General features: G+C 42.8%; 1 protein-coding gene and 1 pseudogene across 1 annotated transcript; one reads left to right on the forward strand and one right to left on the reverse strand.

The window, feature by feature from the left end:
• The window catches only part of LOC102865676, a 33,665-nt pseudogene extending 26,946 nt beyond the window's left edge, over positions 1-6,719 (reverse strand).
• Positions 6,720-6,736: 17 nt separating this feature from the next.
• On the forward strand, positions 6,737-19,001 carry LOC102866079 (cytochrome P450 4B1-like). Its single transcript, XM_006902915.1, has 12 exons — positions 6,737-6,852; positions 9,086-9,276; positions 9,459-9,503; positions 11,727-11,854; positions 12,677-12,801; positions 13,083-13,234; positions 13,390-13,496; positions 14,382-14,572; positions 17,176-17,309; positions 18,087-18,151; positions 18,257-18,339; positions 18,803-19,001. The coding sequence occupies exons 1-12, from the start codon at positions 6,737-6,739 to the stop codon at positions 18,999-19,001; spliced, it is 1,536 nt and encodes a 511-aa protein (XP_006902977.1).
• Positions 19,002-27,122: the final 8,121 nt, after the last annotated feature.

Below are 27,122 nucleotides of genomic sequence, written 5' to 3' on the forward strand. Positions count from 1 at the left end.
GTGTGTGTGTGTGTGTGTGTGTGTGTGTGTGTGTGTGTGTGTTCATTTTCTCCCTTTTATCTTATGAGGATATGAAGAGTGTAGGTGCTTGGAAAAGAGAATGATGTCCTGGGAGTCATTGTTTCCTTTCAGCTTTTCCACTGGAATCTTTCCCACACTCTTGTCTCCCAGACTGGCCTCAGTGGGAGTGGTGCTTCAGAGTGGGGATGAGGCAGGCAGCAGACTGATTCCCATTATCTTGAAATCCAAGACTCGATCTCTGCTACAGACTCAAGGGTAGTGTAAAGGCAATATACCTGGATTGTGAGATGGAATTAGATCAGCTTTGAATCTTAATGAGGTTCTTCTTTGTTCTGTTGGGCACAAAAATGTCCATTATTAGAACATAAAAACATCAGCAAAGGCAGAGATGAGTGCAGTTATGTGAAAGACCTCCCAAAAAGAATGAAGAGGTATAAGAAATGAAAAATTTGCTTTATTGAGGGTTACTTTGGTTGCTAACTATAAAGGCTGAAAGGAAAGTAAGTTGTGCTGCAGCTGAGTAAAGTGGAATCTAGAGTGGCTTAGGGCAAAAGGCAGGCCAGTTAAACAAGGTGATTGACAAGTGGCCAACATATTCTGCTTCCACCCAGCCAGAGCCTCAAGGCCTTGTGTCTATGAATATGAAGATAGTAATAATGTACAAATGAAAAGAAGAAACTAGAATTTTTTTTAAGAGCTCATGTGTTTATTTGAATATACTATTGATATTGAGTGTTTATCCTACCCATTGTAAAACATTTGGGGAAAGGTCGAAAGTTATACAGGTGTCCAGGACTTTGATTCATAGGGTTGTTATGAGTCGCCTAAGACTCGACGGCAGTTAACAACAACACAACAATTGTAAAACATACCTAAATGTATGATTGTTGTTAATCACTCCAGACTAGTAAATGGAAAGTGTTAATGCTTCCTTCAGCCAATACTTGATTTGGTATGTTAAAGGGGAAATTAAGATTTGTTCAAAAGAAACACAGGCTGTTGTCATCAGTCCAAAAAGTGGTTGATTATGTTCCTGGAGCTCAGAAGTAAAATGAGTTGGAATGTGCAGAAGATTTTGAAATCATAGGCAAGCAGATGCCAAAGAAAGATATGAGTGGAGGAGAGCCTCGAGGAGACTGTGCAGAATGAGAAGAGGCTCAGGACTATATTATGGAGCATCAGTTGGTGGGACAGGAGCTACTGAGAGGGGACATGAGGAGAGGTGGCAAGACATCTAGGAGAGAGTTTAAGAAAGAGTGGTGGTCAATGCTTGCTTGTTAAACAAGTGGCGAATTTCTGCGGGATTCAACTCAAGCAGCAAAGTCACTGAAAGTAGATGAGGACTCATGTCCGCATCCCCTTGAATGCTTGGGCATTTATGGCATCCCTGCTTGCCTGTCTTCTTAGGTGTTTAGATGCTCCCTTAGTCTTCTTCTTCTCCTCGTTATTCCTGGCACTGAAGTTTATCTTTGAATGTTGAAGACAGAAGAAGTATTAGTTACAGAGGATGGTTTTATAATCTAAAGACCTAAGTATGTGTAACTTTGGACAAGGTCTATATTTACTTAGTTTGTTAATTTACTTAATTGTTAGTAAAACTTGTTTAAAGTTGATACTTTGTAAGTAGGAGAGTTATAGTGACTCATGGAAGTTTGACCCAGGGCCCTTTCTCTATCTTGTATGTTTACGTGTACGAGTTTAAGTACCTTTATCTCTGAAAGGGAGGATAAAGAGTGAAGTCGCTTGATTATTACTAAAGTTGTAGGGAAGGCACTTCTCTGTTCCTAAGAATCTTTACTATTAAATTCTCTCCCTTCAGCCTTTCCATAGCTTGCTGCTCAACTCCATAATTGAGTACCTAGAGATTGTTTAAACTAAGTTCATTCCCACCAATGGTTGCTTCAGAGAGCTGACTCTTTTCCACTTCTGAATGATTTTCTCAGCAGGTGCTCATGATCTTTTTGCTTTAAATGCACAGCTTTGCTGAACCTAATAAGCAACAGCAGTCTTGAATATGTATGAGGACTTTCAGGGTGGGGTACCCAAGGCAACCTAAGATGCCCATTCTGGAGGAGCACAGACCCAGGAGAACTGGGCCTCCAACTCCCAATCCCTTCAGGACTTCCTTGGGCAGTGGGAGTTTGTGTGATTCTCTAGAACAGAGTGAGGATACATGGGGAAAGTGAAAGAAAGGCCACAGGAAGTGTCTAAGAATCATATAAAGAATGAGAACATTCCGAAGATTATGCTGTTTTGAAAAGTAGTAAATTTTCTGTCATAAGAAATCTTTTAGCCATTAGGGGTCGGGATTCTCATGTTGTGAAGGTGCTGCACTAGGCAACCCTGGTATTCTGAAGGTGACAGCAACATGACCTGCCTCAAAGGGACTCCAATATGCTGGGGAAGGGATAATTATTTCTATTGGCCCTTCCCAAATGTTTTCATAAACTCCCACCATTGTTTGTGAACAGATTTCTTTTCTCCACTTTCCTGCTTTGACAATTGTGGGTATAGCTGGTTCATTGACTATGACTTGTTGCAGGAGTCTTAGTCAGGATTTCCAGTCAGCCTGGATTCCTGTGAGATGGTTCCCTTCTAACTTGTGGATGATTTTTCTTGCATGTGGTTTTGCTTTAAATAACTCAGCTTTGCATATTGAAATTGGATTTTTTTTTTTATTTCAGCCTTCTCACCTGTAGATGGGTGTGTGGTTCAAGGAGGCAATGTTGACTTTGCGTGGACTCCAGGGGAGCAGAAAAGAGACTGATCAGTGATGAGTTAAAGCTTGCTACTCCCACTTCCTATTGTTTATTTTCAATGAGGTCAAAGAGGAGTGTGAATTTGAGGATGAGGGAGTGAGGCCAACAGTTGCTGCCCTGATCTTTCTCTGCTTCCTTCCTTTGTAAGAAAAACAAGCTTGACTCAGGCCTCCATGTCCTGAAAGTATCTCAGCTCAGGACATCTGGGAACAGATTTGAGATGTCCAGTTGTGTAACCAGAGGATCTGGCCAGGCAGTCTGATGCCCTTCAGAGATAGGACACCCCAGTCCACCGAAGCTCCCACAGTGGGACCAGGCTGCTGGAATACGTCCTTATGTTCATCAGGTTTTTCTGGACAAAGACATGTAGGGGAAAGTAAGAGTAAGGAGCAGGTGCAGGTTTAAACTGTGAACATGGTTAGCACAAGTTCAAGGCTCCTGTCTCTTATAGAGTGCTACAGAGGAGCCCGTGCAAAGCCAAAAAGAAGAGTGGGGCTTAGATGAAACAGATTATTCAAATTCTTCTTCCAATCCCAAATTCCTAGTTATCTGACTCCTTTGTGATGTAGGCTCCTTCTGCCAGTACCTAACTGGGTTCCTGAGATGTGGGAGGGATGCAGATGAGAACTCAGAAAGGAACATGGAAAAATAAGACAAACACTGGCTGAGGTGGGGCACTTCCAGGGATCGCATGCAGAATATGGGATGGGAAAGAATCAGCGACACCAGAAGGTTCTCTCTTACCAGTGAGTGGGGGGGATGATGTTTACCACTCTGTGCTTGTTTGACGTGGGTACTCAAGGCCAGTAAAAACTCTTACAAGTCCTCTTGCGGACAGAAGGGAGACTAGACTGCTGAATTCAGAAGCAGTGAAGTAAGGGGCCTATGGAGTGTGTAGAGAACCTGGGAAGAGAGAAACCCCAGAGAAGGCAGCAAGGTTCACGGCAAACTAAAGTAGCCAGAAAATTTCCAGGACTAACAGGGGTAGCCTCTTCAGTAGCCTGGTCAGAGAAGGATATATGGGAAACTAAAGTGTTTGCTCTGTGCCCTTCCTCAAGGTTGTCTTCAAGATATTACAACATGAATTGAGTGACTAGAAAGTTTGAGGAGGGATTTTCCAGGGAGAAGAACATGGCCAGCTTCTGAGTTTTCAATTCCAAGATGGTGAAGAAAAGAAGGGAGAATGGTCATACTCAAAGGCTACAACCACATGTAATCTGTATACTGCACGAGACTGCATGCCCACAGAGAAATTCATCATTCCAAAAATAAGGCTCCAATTGTCAGGACATAGCCAAAGTGTCTGTGAAGCTTATATACATTCCGGGTTGCATGTATCATTCATAGTAAGGTGTTCAGAAACTGTTTTCATAAAGTCTGGATAGATTAAACAGTATGTTAGGAAGCTATGCTGCAATCCCAAAGGCAGGCAGTTCAAATCCATCAGCTGCTCCACAGGAGAAGGATGGATAATCTTCTTTTGTTTGATTCACTGCTTAAAACCTGCTGAGGGGCAGTTATAGGTTGGTTCAGCACAAAATAACATATATGTGTGTATTTCAATGTGAGTGCAACTCCCTGTAAAATGGGAGAAATCATCCTTTATGCTTTTTATGAGATTATGAGGCAATCTGTGAAATCACACACATAGTAGGTACTAATGCATATCTTTTCCTTTTTATTCATTGTGTAAAGAGACAGAATGCTAAAATGAGTATAAATTTAGACAGAACAGGGAGACTAGGACCAGCTGTAGAGAACAAATAGAAATTTGATCAGTTTACTATAAAGGGAAGTGCTAATGGTGACCCTTCCATAAACTCACACATTGAGCAAGATCTTCTGCTTGTTCCTCGTAAGACTGACCATCTCTGGCAAATGTTTAGATTAGCCAGATTTTTTTTTCTTTTTTGAATTTCAATGGACATTTACAGAGATTTTGGGTTTCTATTCATTCATTGCTGCACTTTTCTCCCAGCCCACCCCACCCCACCGCCACATGCTGTTCGCTCTTCTCCTTGAAAAGCAAAAGGAAAAAAACTCCTCTATTGGTATATAATCCCCCCGCATCTCCCCACCCCCACCCCAAGTATACTCCACTCTGCAACCCTCATTCTGAACTATTATGATAATCATAATGCCTAAAATATATTACTTTTAAACTGTTCTTTCCCTCATTGGCTTCAATGCAGTATACATAATTTATCCAGTTTTTCTGTTTCACCCCCACCTTGATGTCAGCCTCATTCTATAACAGTGGCACCATACAGTATTTGTCCTTTTGTGACTGAGATGTTTCACTCAGCATAATGTCCTCCAGGGTCACCCATTTTGAATAATATTGCATGAGTTCCTTGTTTTTCAATGCAGCGTACTATTCCATTGTGTGAATATACCAATAGATTAGCCAGATTCTTGGTATGATTTCTCTCCTCTCTTCTTTTTTATTTTTAAAATTCCTCTCAAATATCCAACATTTACTTTGTTAAGTATATACTATGTCTGAAGCTCTCTTTTTTAAATTTAATTTTTTAATTTTATTGGGAAAAACATGTTGCAGCTACAAGGAGGTGAGGGTTGGGAGCAGAAGGGTGAGGATGGGCAGGGATGAAAATTGGAGGGATGAAGTTGGGGGCTGCACAATTTGGTTGGTATGGAAGCAGATGAAGGAAATTAAAGGATCCAGTGGGGACAAGATCATACAGGGCAATGATAAGCATAGTCCAATGGTGATTAAACAAACTGTGTTATTCACTTGTGGGTTTCTCATTTGGGAATTGGGCACAGACTCTCTGGCTTCTTCATGCTGAACAGGGGCATTGATGTGAAGGGGGAAGGGAGGACACTTTATCACCTTACTGGAGTTCTTGGGTTAAAGCTGCTTGTCTTCTTGCTCTATTAGAAGATATTTTCCTGACTTTTACTCCCCTCTGGACTGCACAGTGTTTTCCCAGGTGGGTCCAGTGGGGATGGCTAACTGAACCCTGAGGCTCCATCCTCCTTTGCTTCCTTGGCTGGCAGTTGTATTTCATTTTTGTCTCTGAAACTGTGTTCAGGGTCAGGTCTGGAATAAACTCAGTGTTAAGGTTACCTATAGGAAAGGGAGCAAACCTAGAGAGAACAAACTTGTGAGTTACAATAGAAGGGCTTTGCAGGTGTTACTTAAGGGTATACTGGGGGAAAGGGTGGCAGAAAGTAGCGTAGATAAAATTCTCTGTACATCCTAGGCAGTTTTTTCTACCCAGGAGTCGGATGGCACAACCTGAGGGCTGAGGAGCTCCCTCCAAGGGCCGGTTTGCCCCAGGGCCAAGAATGGCTTGCCCTGCACCCTAAGGACCAAATATCTCTCCCCCAGGGCCAAATAGCCCACCTCGAGGGCTGGACGGCACTCCCTGAGGGCTGGAAGACACACCCTAGGGGTTGGCTGGCACACTTCCCCACCAAAGTCCCCCCCCCCCAAGTCCGGACCTCATGCCTCACCAAAGACCATGTGGCCAGGAACAGTGTCCCCAATTCCAGCACTGCCACCTTAACCCCCCACCCCCCTGCCCCCAATAAGTGGTCATAGTGTAATTTGAAGTAGGTGTCACTGCCTTCCCCCTTTATAAATGGAGAAGGGAACCTGAAAGTGGTGAAGAGACCACGCCCCCCCCCCCCCAGGTCTAAACAGTTCTTGGCAGTGGCAGTCAAAAGATGTGGTGCATTTAGAATATCTGCCATCTTGGACATGCTGCCACTGTTAAGTGTCGACAAGTCATAGACAGCTCACAGTGACTCTAATCAATCCATTGTATTGGTGATCTTCCTCTCTGGCCTGCCTAAGGAAACCTCCCCAGAACAAGTAGTCCACTTTGCAGTGGTGTGGCACCTCCACTGCACCAGCCTCAGTGCAGGGGTGGGGGTGGAGGGGTGGCAGGGAGAGCAGAACCTACTCTCCATCCTATGTGAGGGGATCCATGGGGTCCAGCAGTGGGAGCCTCATGGAGCTGCAGCAGTGGCACGGGCTCAGCAGCAGGGGGCTGGGAGCAGTGGGACTCACCAGTTCCTCCCTGGGAATGCTTGATCTCCTGATGTTGAGCCTTAATCCATCCTGAAGACCAGCCATCAACTGTTTAACTGTTCAATTATCAATAAACAGAGGTCTGTAGAAGGCCATGGTGGCCCTCCTTCATGTGGTCTGCTGCTCCTGCAGCTTGCTACGTTGTTTCTGCCGCTGCTGCCATCTTGGAATCCTGAAGCTCTCTTTTGAGCTCTGTGAGGGAACTGGAGATGGCATAGATGTATCTCTGCACTCAGGAAACCCAAAGCTTGTTGGGCGAAGGATGAGCAATTTTTTTCCATGCAATTTACTGTGTCTGAGGGTCAGCTATGGGTTGGTTAAGATTTGACACACACACTATATATATATATATATATATATATATATATATATAGTCTCCTTGGAGAGGGACATCATGTTTGGGAGGGTGGAGGGATAGTACAAGAGAGGAAGACTCTTGATGAGATGGATTGATTCAGTGACTGTGGTAATGGAGGTAGGTGTGTCAGAGATAATAAATTTGGCTCAAGATAGAGCAGGTTTTAGGGCTGTTGTACATCGGGTCACTATTTGTCATAAGTGACTCAATGGCACATAAAACAACAACAATTACAAACTATGCCACCAGAGCTCTTACTACAAATAATGTATTCTGTAAAATGCCCAGTAGCTCCCCCAATTAAAACAAGTTTGGAAGCAGGAGTAGCATCCACTTCCACAAAAGCTTGCCTTGGAAAACCCTATAAACCTGGAGAAAGGATGAAAGTTATACAGGAGGTGTTCAGGATTTGCATTCATAGGGTCACTAAGAGTCACTTGTGACTCGACGGCACTTAAACAACAACAACAACAACTATATATATATATATTCTGTAAAATGGAGGAATTATCCTTTTCACATCATATCATGAAACAATCTGTGAAATCACATACCTAGGTGGAGTTAAGGATCCTAATTAACCATATGACTGAGCCTCAGTTACCTCATCTATGAGGTGGGAATTATGATTGTGCCGATTTTACAGGGTATTCTGAGGATTAAATGAAATAATATGCATAGCCCTTTGAATGCAATGTCTGCCACATGTCAAATCTCAATGAAGTTAGTGTTAATATCATTGCTTTTTACCTTGGATGCAAGTAGTTTTAACAAAAAGTAGAAGGTGAGGCAAGTTCTAATAGTACTGGAGAAGCTTAGCATATGGACAGATTTCAGCTGGTGGAGGATTAGAGAGATTTTTGCAGAGGGATACTCAACATGGTTAGAGAGGAACTGGGGAAAGCTTCTTTACCCAACAACAAGTGTCGTACAAGTATCCTTTTACCCATATGTTTAAGTATGTCGGCCATGCTTGGAGCACATTCTCTAGAGTCATTGGGGGGCACTTAGGAGTAGAATGGGGCAGACTATGGAGGGAAGAGGCTTGAAGACACATTGAAGAAAGGTAGGCTTGAAGGAGAGGGAATTAAGGGTTGAGGGTGTACCTTGAGTAAGATCTAATGTTAGGTTCTTCAATGCATTACCCAGGTTAAAGACTGTCAATGTCACATGACTTACTATGCATACTTCCTGTATAATTTAATTTACTATCAAAGCAAACAAAAATGTATGCATAATTACCCTCATTTTAAAGATCAGAAGATAAAGATTCACACACTTTAAGGAATTTTCCTGACTTTATACAGCTAGAAAATGGGTGGTGAGTGGAAATCAAGATTTGAATGCCCATTTCTCACTGTCCAAGATTTTGGATAATAAATAAAAATTCTTGCTGTTTTTATGTGCCATCAAATCACCTGCTCCTTGCAGTGACCTTATATAATAAGATCTGTACAATAATAGCTCTGAACTCTGTCTTGTCTTGAGCCAATTTCATTGTCTCTGACATACCTCTCCCCAGTGAGATACAATTACCCACACTAACTTAGAAAGACAAGTTATGTGAAATGAACAAAAAAGTAGTTTCAGATTACCCTTCAAATGGTTTTTCTAATTTTACCTTGTGATCCTGTCTCATTATGTGGCAGCTCCTCAAAGACACCATGTTTTTCCTACTTCAGGGCCCTGCTGCCCCTTATCCTAGAATGCCTTTTCTCTACTCTTCACTCAGTCAGATCCTGATTAACCTTTGGGGTTTATGTTAATATCTCCAGGAACAGGCCTCCCCTGACCACTTGTCTAAGCAGATCTCTCCTGTTAGTCTTTATCATAAGAAAGAAACATTCAGGACCTACCTGGATGTCCTTCCCCCTTCCCTGCTCTGAGATTTGGGTCCTGGTTTACAAATGGCTCGGAGTCTCTGTCATCATTGCAGATTCAGCAGACAGAAAGTCTGGACAAAGTGGTGTCCTGGGCCCATCAATTTCCCTACGCTCACCCACTCTGGTTTGGGCAGTTCATCGGCTTCTTGAACATCTATGAACCTGACTACGCGAAAGCTGTGTACAGTCGTGGTGGTGAGGACTCCTGGGAAAGGGTGGGTCTTTCTAAGAATAAGGGCTGAATAAAAGCCTGGGATGAGGAGGGCGGGCATGTGGTCTGAGTTTTAGAACAGTCATCAAGGATTCTACCCACCTTTGTAAAGACGTCTCCTCTGAGAACAACTGTAGCCACTATTGAACCAAGCTTTCTCCTGCAGATCCGAAGGCGCCAGATGTCTATGACTTCTTCCTTCAGTGGATTGGTGAGTGAGACACTCCTGCCTTCCCTATCCTTCGCATCCCAAGTCCATTTGTGTTGGGTGGCCAGGATCATGATTTGCCCTCACTCAATTAATTGTTCCTTTAGAATTATGTATTGCCCTCCATGTATCTATCAAAAGTCTAAAAACGGGGGAACAAGGGACAGGCAAGTGAGCTCCCCCTGGTTGGTGGGAAATTGAGACGTAGACTTCTTTCACTATTGGATTTTTCCTGTTTCTTGGACAGTCAGAGAAAGACCTCTTGGAGAATGTATGTTCACAGCTTTGTGGAAGGGATAGTACTGGATTCCATAAGAACTTTCAGTAAGTGGTACTGAATAGGGTTCCTGAGAAAATGTGAAATAATAGCATCCATGTGAGTGCCACTTAGAACTCTAGGCTGTCAGAATAGCCAGAAGACAGAGAATGGTGGGAGAAGAGTCTCATTGGTGAAGTTTGCTAGAATGAGGAGTATAGCTTGATGTCAAGGATGCATGAGAGCCTTTAAATCATCTTGATCCAGGACCATAGGTTCTTTAAATCCTTCTTTCATTCATGATCCAATGATAGCCTTAGCATCTTCTTGGGAGCTAAGAAAGGACAGGACTAAGAGGATAAAAACCATTCACAGGCCCATTTATCTAACTGTAACATACCAAAAAGCAAGACCAAAAAAATGTGTAAACAAATGCCTCCAGCAACAAATCAAAAGAGCAAAATCATTGCTGTTGAGTTAATTTGACTCATAGCAATCCTATAGGACAGAGTATTATTGCATAGGGTTTCTCAGGCAATACTCATTAAAGGACCCTGGTGGTACAGTAAAAAAAATGTAATATTATAGTGAAGAATTTAATATTCCCACTCCCTGAACAATGTCCCTGAAGGTTTAGGGACATTGGGTTTAGCATTAGGGTTTAGGGACATAGGGTTAGCATTAGGATGCTAGCTGAAAGGTCAGTAGTTTGAATCTACCAGCTGGTCCACAGGAAAAGGATGGACAATCTCCTCCCATAAAGATTTATAGTCTCAGAAACTTGACTGAGGGACACCATGAATTGGAACTGACTTGAGGGAAGTGGTTTTGATTTTGGTAATCTTTATGAAAGCAGACTGTCATAACTTTTTCCTGAAGAGTACTTGGTAGGTTTGATCCATTGACTTTTTTTATTAGTAGCTAGGCCTCTTTTTAATCCAGTAACATAAGGGAGTCTTTTTCTGGGCTCTGAAAATGTTAGTGTTTTTTTCACTTATTAAATGAGTGTGTTATTGTTGCTGTTGTTATGTGTTATTGAGTCAGAGTCAACTGATGGCTGACCCTTCAGTGGGTTTTCGGAGGCTATAAATTGCATGGGATGAGTTAGCCCATATTTCTCTCATGTGAAATGGTTGTGTTGGTATGTACCATAGAGTCAAAGTCAACTCATAGTTGACTTGCCAGTGGTTTTTCAGAGGCAATACTTTGCACCAGTGGAGATTGCCCACTTTTCTCTCGCTGAGCAGATGGTGGATTTAAACCACATACTTTTGGATTAGCAGTGTCATTCCTTACCACTTAGCAACCAGAGCTCCCTGAAATGGATCTAGTTAGGCTAAAATAAGAAGACATTTAAGAAATGTGTAGAGAAATGCAGAGGCATTTTCACATAGCAATGCATTTCCATTCCTCTTTGTGTGTGCATAGGAGGGGTGTGTGTGTGTGTGTGTGTGTGAGAGAGAGAGAGAGAGAGAGAGAGAGAGAGAGAGAGAGAGAGAGAGAGAGAGAGAGAGAGATTTGCCTGAGGCCATGAGACACACACTATGGAATCTTCCTCAAGATGTGACGTTGTGACCATAAGTCTCAGTAGTTGAGAGTTAAGGCCCAACAGCTTTCCTTTGCCTGGCTTTCCCCGTGGAGCTGCACCCCATTTGTCTGAGTCAAGTACTTTCTGAACACAATTTCCCGGAGCCTAGTCTTTGTGAATACAGCAAGGAGGCAGAAGCTGAACCACTGCCACTTCCTGTGCTTTGAGGACTTGGGAATCATGAATATAAGCTCTATCTAAAAATTACTGCCTGATTACTGGCAAGGGCATAGGAAGCAATATGTATTTATTAGTGAGCACACCTTGAGGGGTATGACTTTGGGTAGTTTCCAGGACAAGCCATCTGCTGGGTCCCAGACTGCACAATAAAGGACAGGATCACCCAGACTGACTGCTCCTTCCTGTCCCATCCCTTTCTCAGGGAAAGGCCTGCTGGTCCTTGAAGGGACCAAGTGGTATCAGCACCGCAAGCTGCTCACACCTGGTTTTCATTATGATGTGCTGAAGCCATATGTGGCTGTGTTTTCTGAATCTACAAATGCCATGCTGGTAAGCTCACTGTGCCAGAATCCTGGAGGGCATTGACCGCTGGGTCAGTCCACAATGTCCCCTAGTATTAACGTAAAGAGCTGGAGGAGGTCACTGCTCTTAGCAGCAGGAAATTTCTGAGGCGAGAGGTCCCACTCTGCAAGCAACAATGATGCAGAAGCCCTGTTCTGAATGAGACGTCCACAACCAGAAACTCATCTGGTGGTGAAGCTCCACGTTTCCAGGGAGCTCCTGGTTCTTATCTCCATTGGGAGACCCAGCTCTCCCATTTCTCAGGCCAAGGGGGCTTCATAAGGCTTAAATAAGACTCCAACTATAGCAGATTTGAGAGCTACCTAGATCATCATGAAGACCTTTTACATCTGCAGAGCTTCTAGTTTTCATTCTCTGCTGTCTAAAATAATGTCATTAATGACTCATCTCTAACAGACTTCAGAGGTCAGGGGTCTACAGGGCTGCATAATTCCTAAACTCAGCCATGCTAGCATTTTGCCTTGTAGGAAACTCCTCCTTAGCATCACTGGCTCAAGCCAACTGTCCCTGGCGAGATCCCCACCTTTGGTCCTTCTCTTCTTATAGGCCACCCCTTGCCTGCAAACAGTATCTGTAAATGCTCCATAAGGTTTACCTCCTGCTCCTATTCTCTGACCCTATCTCCTCAAACCTCTATCTGCATCCTATATTACAGTAGGATAGAGGGCAGGCTAGGACTTGGGTGTAAGGGAGGTTGTGGTGGGGAAGGGTAGGCCATGGATCCTGAATGCCAGGTAGGGAATCCAGCAAGGCTGGGTCCCCACATTGACTTCTGTTTTTTAACTCCAGGATGAGTGGGAGAAAAAGGCTCGTGAGGATAAGAGCTTTGACATCTTCTCCGACGTGGGCCGCATGGCGCTGGACACACTCATGAAATGCACCTTTGGCAAAGGAAATAGTGGCCTAGGTCAAAGGTCAGGGAGCACTTTGGGATTGATTGTACCTTCCCCAGAAGCCAGCTAGGAAGGGAGCTGATGGAGTTCTGAGAGGAGGAAGGGCCTTACCCTAGGGCATCCTAGTTCCTGGAGAGCAGAGAACTTTCCCTTGGTGGGAAGACACATTGTAGCTTTAGTGTGGGGTTAAAAGGCAAGAAGGGGTCAGAGAGGGCTGTAACTAGGACCACAGTCTTAAATAGGAGCTGCTCAGGGCTGCCTCCTGGGTCCACGCTAAGCCACCCCTCCCTCCACCTTTTCAGGGACAACAGCTACTACCTGGCAGTCAGCGATCTCACCTTGTTGATGCAGCAGCGCATTGAGTCCTTCCAGTACCACAATGACTTCATCTACTGGCTCACCCCCCATGGTCGCCGCTTCCTTCGTGCTTGCCAGGCAGCTCATGACCATACAGGTGGGCCTTTCTCTCAGGGTCCACCCTCAGGAAACCTGAACTCTAGGGCAGCTCCTCCTTAGGCCTTCTGGAATCTCAGGGCCTTGCTGGGCTTCAGCCTGTTTTTGGGCAGAGGACAAGTTCTTTGGCAGTGACCCTCTGTGTTCCTGGCCCAGACCAGGTCATCAAGGAGAGGAAGGCTGCTCTACAGGATGAGAGAGAGCGGGAAAAGATCCAGAAAAGGAGACACTTGGACTTCCTGGACATTCTCCTCGGGGCTCAGGTCAGTGATGTTGTCTAATCCACCTTTGAACTAGCCCCAGAGATTGCCCTGACATCCCATCCTCAAATTCCTCAGGCATACCTTAATGCACAGGAGAGAGAGGTTGTTAAGTAGTTTTCCTGTTGATTTCTCCCCCAGCAAAAATGACCTGTTCATTGTTTTGGGACATATTAGCAAAGCCTCCGAAGACAGAAGGTGCAGGGTGTGGTGTGATAATGGTCCTGATGACCATTTTTATCTATTTATATATTTATTTTGATGACCAGTTTTAGATAGCAAAATGAAGGAAGCCTCTTTTAAGTGAGACAGATAAATATAATAGATATAACAAAGGACTCCAACATACAACCATCATGAGAATGGTACAGGACTGGGTAACATTTCATTCTGCTATACACTTATTTGCTCTAAGTTGAAGTCAATGGCAATTGACAACAACATGATCCTGAAGATCTTAAAATCCTAAAATCTTAGAATCTTAGAGTTCATGTGTTCATTTTTCCACCTACTCCACAAACTCAATGAGCTCCTATCATCAGCTTTACCCTACGATAGGGATGCAGAGATGAGAAAGACCCGATTTTGCCTTCTAGAAGCTTAGATGAATGGAAGAGGTAGGCATGGATAAAAATGGCTTCCTCCATTAGGAGGCATTCCATCTGACAAGCGAGCAGGACTGACACTGGCCTGCATAATGTCATAAATTGCTTAGGAGAAGGATCCAGAAAGGCTTTCTGGGAAAAAGGCAGTCCAGATGAGTTTCTATGAATGAACACCTAGTCTGAAAAAGTTTTTCCTCCCTTGATTGGACTTTTGACTGTCTGCTATTATGTTGCCTATTTCAAATTTCTTGAGTGGTTCTATTGTGCTTTTTTCCTAACCCAGGATGAAAATGGGAGCAAGCTGTCTGACACAGATCTCCGGGCCGAGGTGGACACATTCATGTTTGAAGGACATGACACCACCACCAGTGGCATCTCCTGGTTTCTCTACTGCATGGCCCTGTACCCTGAGCACCAGCAACGCTGTAGGGAGGAGATTCGCGAGATCCTGGGGGACCGGGACACCATCCAGTGGTGAGTGACACTGAGGGTGAGCCTAGCCTACCCTGTCCAGATCAGCCCCAGGAAAGGTCTGTGGCTTTCTGTCTTCTGTCATCTGCAAAAACCCAGGGTCATTCCAGAAACCATATGGGGCAGCAGTAGCTCTCCTGTCCTTCCAGTGTTCTAGTGTGATTGTTGAAGAGAAGGGAAGTGTAGACACTCTCAACACATTCTGGTAAAATGGAACAATTGTCAGATGTACTTAGAGAAGATTGCCGACAGGAGGAAGTTTGCTTATGTGCTCACTTCCTCCAGTGGCAGAACTGGCTGTGAGTCTGCTTCTCTAGATAGTGCAAGAGAACAGAAAAACAAAGAAGTGAAAACTCATGATGAAAAGAACTGTGATGATGGGCAATTCTGCTCCCTTTCCACTTGCCACTGGATGGCACGACAGTCTCCCAAAACCGTGGTCTTTTCCTCTGGTGAAGGAAAAACAACATTTCAATCAATGGTTTGTGCCTATTTGGTAGCTCAAGCCTGAAGCCACCAACACACAATTAACTCTGGGACTTTCTTTTAGTGCCATCAAGCTCCTCTCCGTCACTGTCTTCACTCCTCCTCTCCCCACATTCTTCTCTTGGCCTCCTCTCTGCAGGGCCCCCAGGGTTAGACACACTTCAACTTTCCTCTTAGGCTCATGCACTGTCTTCAACATGGGCTAGACACACAGTAGTGCCTCAGAGGTAGTACTCAGTCATGAAGAAATCTATATTCACTTAGAAGAGACTGAAACTGCAACACAAAGGTCTGTAATTTAGAGGATGAAGTCCTTACTATGCATTTTTACTCATTGAATAGTGGAAATCTTCCAACGTTTCTAGCTAGATGTTGTTGGAGGAGGTAGTAGGGCAAACAGGAAGGAAAAAACAAAACCCTGCCCTAGGGGGACATTTATGAACAAATTATTGAAGTGAGAGAAAAACCACAGAGAGAATGAGTTATACTAGGATAAAATTAAGTGGACTAGACATTGAGGGCAGAGGAGGGGTGAAGGAGAAAGAGGTAGGGAGAAGAAGAGGGACCAACTGGTCACCCAGGTAAAATAATGAGGTGAGCAAAGTGTGAAGACAGAAGTTTAAAAATAGGTTTTTCTTTATTTTCCCCCACTTTAATTTCATATAGAAATTAAATGAGCTTAATCATTGCCATTGAGTCAACTCTAAGTCTCTGAGTGTCAGAACTGTGCTCTGTAGTGTTTTCTATGGCTGATTTTTCAGAAGTAAATTGTCAGGCCTTTAAAAAAATTTTTTGGTTGTTGATTTGTATACAATAATTTATTTACACTGTGTTTCCCTCACGTACATTCCTCCCCCTCAACCCACCAAACTGCAACCATGTGATTTACCCCCCTCCTCATCCTCAGCCCCCCACCACCTCTCCTTCCCTCTTTTTGTCAGGCTTTTTTTTTGTACTTCTGGGTGAATTAGAACTTCCAACACTTTGGCCATCAGCTCATTTTGTTAACTGTTTTTGCTACCTAGGGATATCTAAAGCAGCTTCTATATCTCCCTCCTTTGTTACTGTTAAGTTTGAACTGACCCATAGCTGACCCTCCAGCAAATTTCTGGGGCTGTAAATAGTATGAAAAGAGATTTGAATTCTTAGGTAGACACAGATTTTGTGTTAGCAGTACAATTCCCTATGGACTGCCACCAGAGTTTCCTTAATAATAGAGCAGCTTATAACACATATTTAATAAAATAATAAAATCACAAACAAAAAATCAGGATGAATGACAAAAAGACTTAGAGTTTGAACACCTTTATGAGGTATCAAGAGGTCTGTTGGCCTACTGGATCAGGAGTTGTGCTGCCAACTTAAAAGCACGTGGTCTGAATCCAGCAACTTCTGTGAGGGAGAAGGATGGACACTCTCTTCCTATGCTATTCTGTAGCCTCTAAAAGCTGCTGGACCTGTGAGTTTGTTCTGACTCGATGGCAATAAGAGTTTTAGATGAGGAACCTCCCTATTGGTTCTGAGCTTCTTGGTGGCCAAACTAAAATAGAAACAATCTCTCTCTGTTTTGTTTTTTCCCTTCCTTGTTCTGTACCATCAAATCAGATCAGACTGGCATGGGAGGAAATTGCTCCTCCTTCTCCAGTGAAGTATCTGTGGATTCAAACTGCATGCCTTTAGGATTGCAGTGCAGCTTCTTGCCACTAGGCCACCACATCTCCCCCAGAAACAATCTTTTATTTTCTTTTTAGCTCATCAGGCTCTGAGCTCATCATATTCAATTATGTGGATCTGACATTTTGTGTCAGATCAGCAGAGGAAATTAAGCAGAACTTAAAGAATGTATTTCTTAAGATACAGGAGTGACTTTGTCCTTGATAACTTCCCCACATGATGTTGAACATGAAGAGGAGATGAAAGAGTGAAACCAGAGAACTTAAGTCAGAGCGGTTACTCAGTGCCTGATCTGGCCTGGACACTTGGAGCTCATGTGCCTTTTTACACCCTTCACGCTCAGCAAGGGCGTAGTGGTGAGGGCGTAAGCTGGGGCTGAAGGCTGCCTTGCCACAGGACCACATTGCTCCCCATGCTCAAAATTAGCCCTACTGTGTTGTTGACAGGGATGATCTGGGCAAGATGACCTACTTGACCCTGTGCATCAAGGAGAGCTTCCGCTTGTACCCACCTGTGCCCCAGGTGTACCGCCAGCTCAACAAGCCTGTCAATTTTGTGGATGGCCGCTCTCTACCTGCAGGTGAGCTATGGAAGATTTGAGGATGGAGGTGACATAGCTCTGGGATGCTGACACCCTCAGTACATTATATTAATCTTTGTACCCTAATCTTTGCCCATCAGTGTATTATAGTAATATTTGCACTTTAATCTTGCTCTTCTTAGGGAGAGGTAAGATTTTATAATCATAGATTACTGGGTTTGAATTCTGACTCCACAACGTTTAGGATGTGTGGGTAAATTTCCCATCTGTTAATTTAGGAATAAGAAGAGGTTGTCAGGATTAAGGAAACAATGTTCACGAGAGCTGTCCTGTACAGCCGTATAGATTGTACACTAAACAACTTCAGGAGGTGTCATTTACCTAGACTGTGATCCTGTGCAGTGCACAACCTGTACAACTGATGTGGTGGTTTCTTACAGAGTGATTAACTTTGAACATGACCTGTGATTAGCAACTAATGAAAAAAAGCTGTTACCATTGAGCATGTTCAACCATCACTCCTTGAGGGTCAGTTAAGTGAAAGCAAAATAAGCATAATAGTCTCTCCTCACCCAACTTCACAATGATGTGGGCCCATTCTTTCCTGTTTTTCATTCTTCAATTGTCTGTTTGAGTCTCTGTGCAGGGCCAGAGATATAAAAACTGAGTGTGACATACTGAATGATAAAAAAAACCCCCACTTTATGGGGTTGAATGTGGCAAGGACTATCAGCTATAGGAGGTGTTAACATAGGAATCAATGCTTTGTAGGAGGAGGTGGACCACTGGTCATAAGAGTTTTTGCTCTGCCTACAGGTAGTCTGGTCTCTCTGCACATCTATGCCCTCCACAGGAATGGTGCTGTGTGGCGTGACCCCGAGGTATTCCCATTTTTAGCTCTGGAGAAAAGGTGGAATTGTGGGGTGCTATCTAAATTACCTCTTCTGAGATATAACAGAAATTTGAGCAAAGCTCTGTCTACTCAGGTCTTTGATCCCCTGCGTTTTACCCCTGAGAATGCGGCTGGACGCCACGCCTTCGCTTTCATGCCCTTTTCTGCAGGGCCCAGGTAGGAGAGGTCCAGCATGCCCTGATCCTTGGGATGGGGGAGGTGAATACTGATGACTATGTAGGAGCATCATTTGGGGCTTTTTGTGAATAAGACGGACCAGGAAGGTGGGGATGTGATCCTAGCACGGAATGGTCTCCAGAACCCTTCTTGATGCCATTCTCATTCATTGTCTTCCTCTCGAGAGTTGAATGGGTATGTGAGTTGTTACAGCAGAGAATCCCACGGCAGAGTATGAATCTCCTCTGTCTGGTACTCTCACCATGTTCCCAGAAGACCCTCCTTAAACGCAGATGAATTAATCAGCTGATTATTCACACAAAACTAGTTATCAATCTTGATAGGCCACACTACTTAAGAGCATGTGTTTCTGTAGATCTGTTGCCTGTTTTTTGGAATGAATCTCGTTTTCTCTGGACACCCCAGAGCTCAAGTGTTCTTTTTTTGTGTGTGCTCACTGCAGGAACTGCATTGGGCAGCAGTTTGCCATGAATGAGATGAAGGTGGTGACAGCGCTATGCTTGCTGCGCTTTGAGTTCTCCTTGGACCCCTCTCGCCTCCCCATCAAGCTGCTTCAGCTGGTCCTGCGCTCCAAGAACGGCATCCACCTCCACCTAAAGCCGCTGAGTTCAGGATCCAAGACACAGTTTCTGCGAGAGTAGGATCTTTGGTCAGTCCAAGCTGGGACTTCTCCCTAGGCATGGTCCTTTCTAGACCAGACTAGGAATCTCTGTGCCTTTTCCTCTAGGAAGTCTTGTAAGTTAGCAGGAGAGCGGGACCAACATAGACATTCATCTAAAGGACAGTAACATGGAGACCTATATATCTATAATTAAGACACCTACCACTCATCCGTTCAACAAACACTTCATTCACCTATTGCCATTGCTTCCCCCTTGGGGCTGCTGGTGGATTCGAATCACCAGAGAGACACAGCCTTTGAGTCAGAAGCTCAACTGCCTACAGAACATCTGCGCTCTCTGACATTTAGTAGACACTTTATTCTATTTTAATTCATTAGAAATCTCTCATAATTGGCAATATTCTTACATTTCTTCTCACTCAATGGAAACATTGCTCTGGGAGGCTTGGTGTTGTGCAGACACATCACTCACCCCAGAGGACATGATAGAGGGGTGCCTCCAGGGTTGTCCTAACCCTTCATTGTTGTGTTTTTGCTTCTTTCATTTCTTGTGTGTGTTTAAAATATAGAAGACCTGCAGAAAATACATGAAACAAAAACGTACAAAACAACCTCGCTCTCAGCCCTCGAGTTGATGGACCCTCTGGTGGGTTTTCAGAGTCTGGAAATCGCCTGGGATGAGCTTGCTCATCTTTCTCCCTTGAAGCTGTTGGTAGAATTGAACTGCCAGAGTGATGTCAACTATGAGTTAGCAGCTTAACTCCCTAAGGATCATGCCACCAGAGCTTCCTACAAAACAGTGCTAGTTCTCAACACACTGTATTATAACCACAAATAAATTAAAATGGTGGTTTGCCATCTGTCTCTCTGAGATGGGTCTTCATGGCCCTGCTAACACTGTCAATGTCTATGTCCCCCAGTCACAGATCCTCTGGGCCTTCTGGGTTGTTTAGAAGAAGGTGACAGAGAGGTGTTGCAGTAGGAAGCCTTCTGTTTAGTGCTGATGCTTGAATTGGGCCTTGATGTATGAGTGTTTCACCAAGAGAAATGAAATTTGGGGAGGACCTAAAGGAGGACTTATATCACAGATCAGAGATCCTTTTTGGGCAAAATTGCAGCAATTTTTGGCACACATACCTATAGGATTCTAGGTGTCAAGTCACTACTGGACTTCACTCTAGGATCCAGATAGATACAGAAGAGAGATCAGTGTGGACTTTAGGAGGTGTGGGTAGATAAGTAAAAATCGGAGAGGGGAATTTTCTGCTCTGGAATGTAGGACATCTCTTCTGCTGTCTTGGGAAAGTGTTATCTAGAATCCACTTCCCATATCCACCTTCTCCCAACCCCAGCTCTGTCTCTGATTCTTCTTGTCTCAGAAGACCTATTCACTCCTGCAAAAAGACCCAGACCTTCCATTCAGCCTCTCACCTCTACGCTCCATACTTCACCTCTTCAACTTCCCCTATTGTGTCTTGACATCTGGTTAGACATTTTCTGTGCAAGCAAAGACATTTTTTTTTATTAAAAAACATGGAAACATTTATTAATAGATGAAAAAGAGCTTGAAGCCCATCATCCCTGATGAACACAGTTGAATCTAGATCTTGATTTTATTCTCACCCATTTGCTTGCATCGACCTTGAGATACCTCTGAAATGGGTGTCAGTTTACTGAAAAATAATTAAAAGATTATTAAATAAAAATTCTTTATTAGTTGATTTTTTCTTTTAATTCCTCAAAACACTTCTGCCACTTCTGCCTGCCTTTTTAATTTGTTTCTCAGATTACTCATAAAATACCTAATTTCTAATTTGTTGTTGTTAAGTGCTATCAAGTCGAGCACAACTAATAGTGACCCTATGAACAGAAGACCTCAATCCTGTTCTATAACTACTGTTTCTCTAAGTTTATAGAGTTTCTACTGACATGTTGTTTAGGAAGTGGCTACCACCCTTGTTTTCAAACCTGTCTTAATCTGACAGTTCCACCAAACACTGACCATCATGAGTGACCATTATAGCATTTGACACACTAGGGGCACAGCATTAAGTATTACAGCAACTTCAAGTTACTTCAGTAAAGTGAGTTTGCAGACCAGGGCTGTATGTCTTAGAAGATTGTTTATTCTAAACGTGATTAAAACCAAGCCCAAGGGCTGCAGGCCCTCAGACCCAAGCAACTTTTCTATACCCAGGCCTGTGCCCCAGGCCCTGATTGGCTCTAAACAAGAGGCTTCTAGGCAACAGCTCATTCTTAGCCAAATCCAGCAAATCCAATCAACTCACACAGGGATGTGAGTGAAATAAAAACAACCAGATAGTCCACACCTAATCCTTCAACCAAAATAAAAAAGAACCCACCTTTCAAAAGCCAATGACTTTTGTGAAAAACAATATATTTAAAGTGTGTAAATAAAGCAACATAAAATAAAAAAATAAAGACATGGGATGGAAGTTGTTTTTTAAAAAAAGAAGGTGGGGAGAGGCATAACCCAGATAAAAACCAAAAAACTCAATGCCTTCACATAGGAGCCTCTCCAAAGTAGATTCTAATTTAGTCGTATTAAAGGTATCAAGCCACAATGATCTGTGATTTATCTGGCTCATTTGGCTGCTGTTTAAGTGACTAATTGTTCAGAAGTTACATGATAATAATTGGACTATTCTATGTCACATTGTTGCTTTTTCTTTTGTTGTGACTTGAGTAAAAGTCATACTGATTTTCCATTCAATCATTCATACATATTTTATATCATTGATTACAGTAACAAAAGTGTCTGGTCACTCACTTGTTCTACAGTGCCTTTCTTTTTATCTATGCAAAACCTATACCTTGACTGTTGTGTGAACAGAGCAAGGGAACACTACATAGCTTAAAATTAAGAAGGGAGTGCATCATGGTTGTATTCTGTCTATATACTTATTCAATCTGTATGCTGAGTAAATTATTTGAGAAAATGGATTCTATGAAGAGGAATATGGCATCAGAATCAGAGGGAGATTCATCAACAATCTGCATTATACAGATGATACAACCTTGCTTGTTGAAAGTGAGGGGGACTTGATACTTGTTTCAGAAGATCAGGGAATGCACCCTTCGATATGGATTGCATCTCTAAGGCAAGACAAAAAAAGATTCTTACCGCTGGACCAATAGCCAGTGTCATGATGGATGGAGAGGAGATTGAAACTGTCAACAGCTTCATCTTGCTCAGATCCACAATTAACACCCTTGGTACCAGCAGTCAGGAAATAGGGAGATGCACTGTACTGGGAAAATCTGCAATTAGGGACCTTTCCAAATTATGAAGGAGTAATGATGTCAGTTTAAGGACTAAGGTGCCTCTGTTTTGGGCCATAATCTTTCCAATCACTTGCTATGCATCTGAGAAATGGATAATGAATAGGGATGGTAGGAGAAGAATTGATGCCTTTGAACATCAATTGGAGAAGAGTTCTGACCATCCTATGGATTGCCAAAAGAACAAACAAGTAAGTCTTGGAGAGTGTGTAGCTGGAGTGCTTTGGAGGCATGTCACAGATTGTTGTTGTTGTTGTTGTGTACCATTGACTAGGATCTGACCCATAGCTTTCCCTCCAGTAGGTTTTCAAAGACAGTCAATCTCACTGGAGGAGATCGCCCATCTTTCCCCCATGGACAGCTAGTAAATTTGAACCACTTGCCTCCAGGATTGCAGTGCAGCTTCTTGCCACTAGACCACAGATTAAGGCTCCTAAAATTTCCCCTTTCACTGATGAAATATGCCATAGGTTAGACTATAGATAATCATCCTCCAAATCATCCCCCAAATTCATAGATTAAGTCTCCTAAATTTGGACAGTTCACTGATTATCCACTTTTCCCAGCTTGATGTCTTTTTCTGAAGACTGCCTCCCCTACCCTGACAATATGTCCAAGGTATAGGACTGCGAATTTCCCCATTCTTGCCTCTAAACAGCACCCTGACAGTCCTTCCTCCAAGGTAGACTTGTTTTTCTTTTGGCAGTCTATGACTATTTAGTACTCTTTCCCAACACTACAACTCAAAGGCATCGTTTCTTCTGCCATCCTTATTTGTTAACCAACTTTCAAATGCATTAGAAGCAACTGAAAATGTCATGACTTGGATCAGTCACCCCTTAGCCTTTAAACTGACATTCTTTAGTACTTTGAAGAGCTTTTGACAATAGATTTTTCCAATGCAACATTCCATTTGATTTCTTGACCACTGCTGCCATTGGTGATGGTTATGGCTCCACATAAAATGAAATAGTTTAAAACTTCAACATTATTATGTAGTGTCAAGTTGACTACCACTCATAGTGACCCTATGAACAATGGATCTGAATCCTGAACTATCCTGTACAACCTTTACTATCTCTGACTTGAGGTCGTTGATACAGTTGCTGTGTCAATCCATCTTGTTGAGGGCCTTCCTATCTTATGCTGACTCTCCACCATCCCAAGCCTGATGTATTTTTCCAAGGACTGGCCCCTCTTAACAACATGGCCAAAAATATGTAAAGTTAAGCTTCATCATCCTTGCCTTCAAGTGCAGCCACCCTGGTTGTTCTTTCTCTAAGACATATATGTTCTTTTGGCAGGTTGATGAGATATTCAGTACTCTTCTCCAAAACTAGGTATGTCCTCTTGTTGAATTAACCTTTTGATCATTATACAATGCTTTTCCTTGTCTCTTATGATACACATTTTTGTCTTGAAGTGTACTTCATCAGATATTAATATTTCCAACATTTATTACTTGCTGTCCTGTTAAAAACTTTACCACTACTACTGGTGTTAGATGGTATCTTATTGTGGTTTCGATTTGTGTGTCTCTTATTGCCAGTGATTTTGAACATTTCTTCATGTGTCCACTGGTCATTCGAATATTCTTTCGATGTCTTTGTCCATTTTGTAATTGAGTTGTAGTTTTTTTTCTTGTGGAGGTCCAAGAATATTGTGTAATCTTTTGTTATGGGACTCTTGTCTGAGCTGGAGTTTCCAAATGATTGTTCTCAGTTGGTAGATTTTCTTTTCACCCTGTTGGAAAAAATGTTAGAGAGGACGTGGTGAGATAGGAACACTTGTACATTGTTGGTGGGATTGTACAATGGTACAACCATTCTGGAAGGCAGTTTGGCTCTTCCTCAAAAAGCTGAACATAGAAATTCCATATGACCCAGATGTTCCACCATTTGGAGTATACCCGGACAAAATGAGAACTGAGGCACAAAGACTAGTACACCAATGTTCATAGCAGTGTTGTTCACCATCTCAAGAACATGGAAACAGCTCAAATGTCCAATCACAATATAATAATGGATTGAGAAATTATGGTACATTCACACAATGGAATACTATGCAGCATGCAGGACAATGATTTTGTAAATTACTACCTAACTTGGGAGGAACTGGAGAGCATTATGCTGAGTGAACGAGCTTAGTCCCTTAAAGACACATAATGTATAAAACCATTACAGAATATGACGATCCAAGGAGGGTGGTGTGTGAAAGCAGAGGGGTGAGGGCATACATGGGTGGAGGGATCAATAATGGAGTTACACAGTTAGATGGATGGTGGAAATGGGAAGGATCTGGGGTGAAAACAATAATTAGAAATTTGTAAATAAACTAGTATAAAAAGTGAGAGTAATGCTTGGGTTAGAAAATCATCTGCAGTAACTGTCAATCCAGCCTCATTAGTAGCACAGGACTATGAGAGCCTGATAGATTTAACTTCTGATTCTCAAGTGAAACAAAACTTCAGTGAACTTTCCCTAAATGATTTTTGAGTAGCTCATTCAGGCGTATCCAAGCATTGCCAGGCATGAAGCTCATGCTCTTCTTCCATTTGCTACAATGCACTTGTGTGAAATGGGGTTTTCATATTACACTGCAACAAAAACAAAATACAGGAAAAGGCTTGATGCCGCATCTTATATGCGGGTCTGGCTCAACAACATTACACCTAATATTAAGCAGATATGTGATAAAAAAACCCACAAAAACATTGTTCTTGTTCAAATTGAAGGACTTTGCTTTGCATGTCTCTTGATAACCAAATATAAGATGAAAATGAAAAATGATTTACTTTAAAGAAGTGATCATAAAAAAAGAAATTAATATTTCCATTCCTGCTCTTTTTGGTTGTTATTTGTTTGTGCTGTTTCCCCGCTTTATTCTTTGATTTTTTTTTTAGGTGTCAATATAAGTCTATTGGGAATTTTTCTGTGAAATACTCTAGAGATCAGAAAGGGAATACATTCACTTTGAAAGCTAAAGGTTTTCCACCATTAAAGGATATGTTTAAATTGAGTGAGGAACATTGGGTTTTGAATCAATTTCCCCCCTCCTATTGCTTTAGACCTTTCCGAATTATTGAGGAGTAATGATATCAGTTTGAAGACTAAGGTGCACATGATTCAGGCCAGAGTAATTCCAACCACTTGCTATGCATCTGAAAGTTGGACGATAAATAGGGAAGACAGAAAAAGAATTGATGCCTTTGAGCTATGGTCTTGGAGATGAGAACTTTACATCCCATGGATGGCCAAGAGAACAAACAGTATGTTCTGGAGAGGGTGAAGCTGGAGTGATCTTTGGAGGCAAGAATGATGTGGCTTGTTACTACGAGGGACTATTCCTTGGAGAGGGACATGATGCTGGGAAAGGTGGAGGGTCAGCAAAGGAAATGAGACCCTCAGCCAGAGTCTTCTGACAGGGTGACTGCTACAATGGACTCTTGTTTGTCAGGTGGTGTGAGGATGGTGCAGGATAGAACAGGATTCAGATAACTTGTACATGGAGTTGCTATGAGTCATACAGCACCTAACAACAACAACAACAACAACAACTGCTTTGCTCAAATTTCTTTTTTCTCTCAGCAAGTACAGAGTACAGGCACAAAGAGAAGAAACTGAAATGTAAGGCCACCCTCTTTTCCCCTCCCCAGAATGTGCCAGGGCTGGGAAAGGTACAACTTAGATGACACTATAGTCAATGAGAGAGGGCTCAGTACTGCCTTCTCCTGTACTCAAACAGGAATAAGTTTAGAAAATGATAATTAATTACAGAGGGATTACAACCTTCTTTTGGGAAGGCTCCTGCTCTGCCAACACACACAAGACTTGCTTGAGGTAGGCAAGGAATATCTTCTAAAGATACTACAGGAGGAAGTAAGAACATTGTGGATAGAAGTAAGCTTTTCCTCCACATTCTTTCCAAATAGTGAAAAGGAATTTTCTTGGAAGGGAGAGACATGAGGAAAAGAACATTTTTTTTCTCACCCCAGAAAAAAGGAATGGACAAGAAAGAGGATACTATCATGTTCACATCTCCCAAAATATAGTTAAACTCGAGGATTTAGCCAGTGACTCATTGAAGTGGGGCATGAGCATGTGTGTGTGTGCACGTGCGTGTGCGCACGTGTGTGTGTGTGTGTGTGTGTGTAAATTGGCAGAGGATGCTGGAACATTGGGGATAGAAGTAAACTTTTCCTCCACATTCTTCCCAAACAGTGAAAAAGAAATTTTGGGGAGGGAGATACATGAGGAAAAGAACATTATTTTTTTTTTCCCCAAAAGAAAGGAATAAACAAGAAAAAGGATACTATCATGTCCCCATCTCCCAAAAACTTAAGGATTTGGTCAGTGACTCATTGAAGTTAGGCATGAGGATGCGTGTGTGTGTGTGTGTGTGTGTGTGTGTGTGTGTGTGTATGTGTAAGTTAGCCGAGGATGCTGGAAACAGTAGCGTCCAGACCTAACCCAGTCTTCCCTGACTGAGGAGTGGGTTGGGGAGGGCACCAGGACTGGGATAGGCACGTGGTAATCACCATCCAGCTTCACCAAAGACATTGTTCTCTGTGAGCGTCATTTTCTCAAAGGCTGAGCCAACTATGCATTTGTAGATGTCTTTGAGATCATTACAGGTTGTCTCAGAGTGGGTGGTGGCATCATAGGAGCAGGAACAGAATACTTGGCTCTCAGAGTCATCACTGATGGGCTCCTACATGTCAGTGATGACCGCAAACTTCTAACCAAAGGGCTCCAGAAGCTCCAGGACTGAATCTGTCTCCTCACTCTTCAAGGTCTCCACTGTAGTGCTGGTAATAGCAATGTACTTGCCTTGTCCA

This window comes from Elephantulus edwardii, unplaced genomic scaffold (genome assembly GCF_000299155.1).
Source record: "Elephantulus edwardii isolate Elephantulus edwardi_28Jun2011 unplaced genomic scaffold, EleEdw1.0 scaffold00471, whole genome shotgun sequence".
In the NCBI taxonomy this organism is placed as follows: domain Eukaryota; kingdom Metazoa; phylum Chordata; class Mammalia; order Macroscelidea; family Macroscelididae; genus Elephantulus; species Elephantulus edwardii.

Bases quoted from the DNA above. Each gene is read 5' to 3' on its own strand.
- LOC102866079 (XM_006902915.1), top strand. From the start codon at position 6,737: ATGGGGTCCAGCAGTGGGAGCCTCATGGAGCTGCAGCAGTGGCACGGG. The intron at 9,504-11,726 runs GTGAGTGAGACA...TCCCTTTCTCAG, and splicing joins CTTCTTCCTTCAGTGGATTG to GGAAAGGCCTGCTGGTCCTT. The intron at 18,340-18,802 runs GTAGGAGAGGTC...TGCTCACTGCAG, and splicing joins CCCTTTTCTGCAGGGCCCAG to GAACTGCATTGGGCAGCAGT.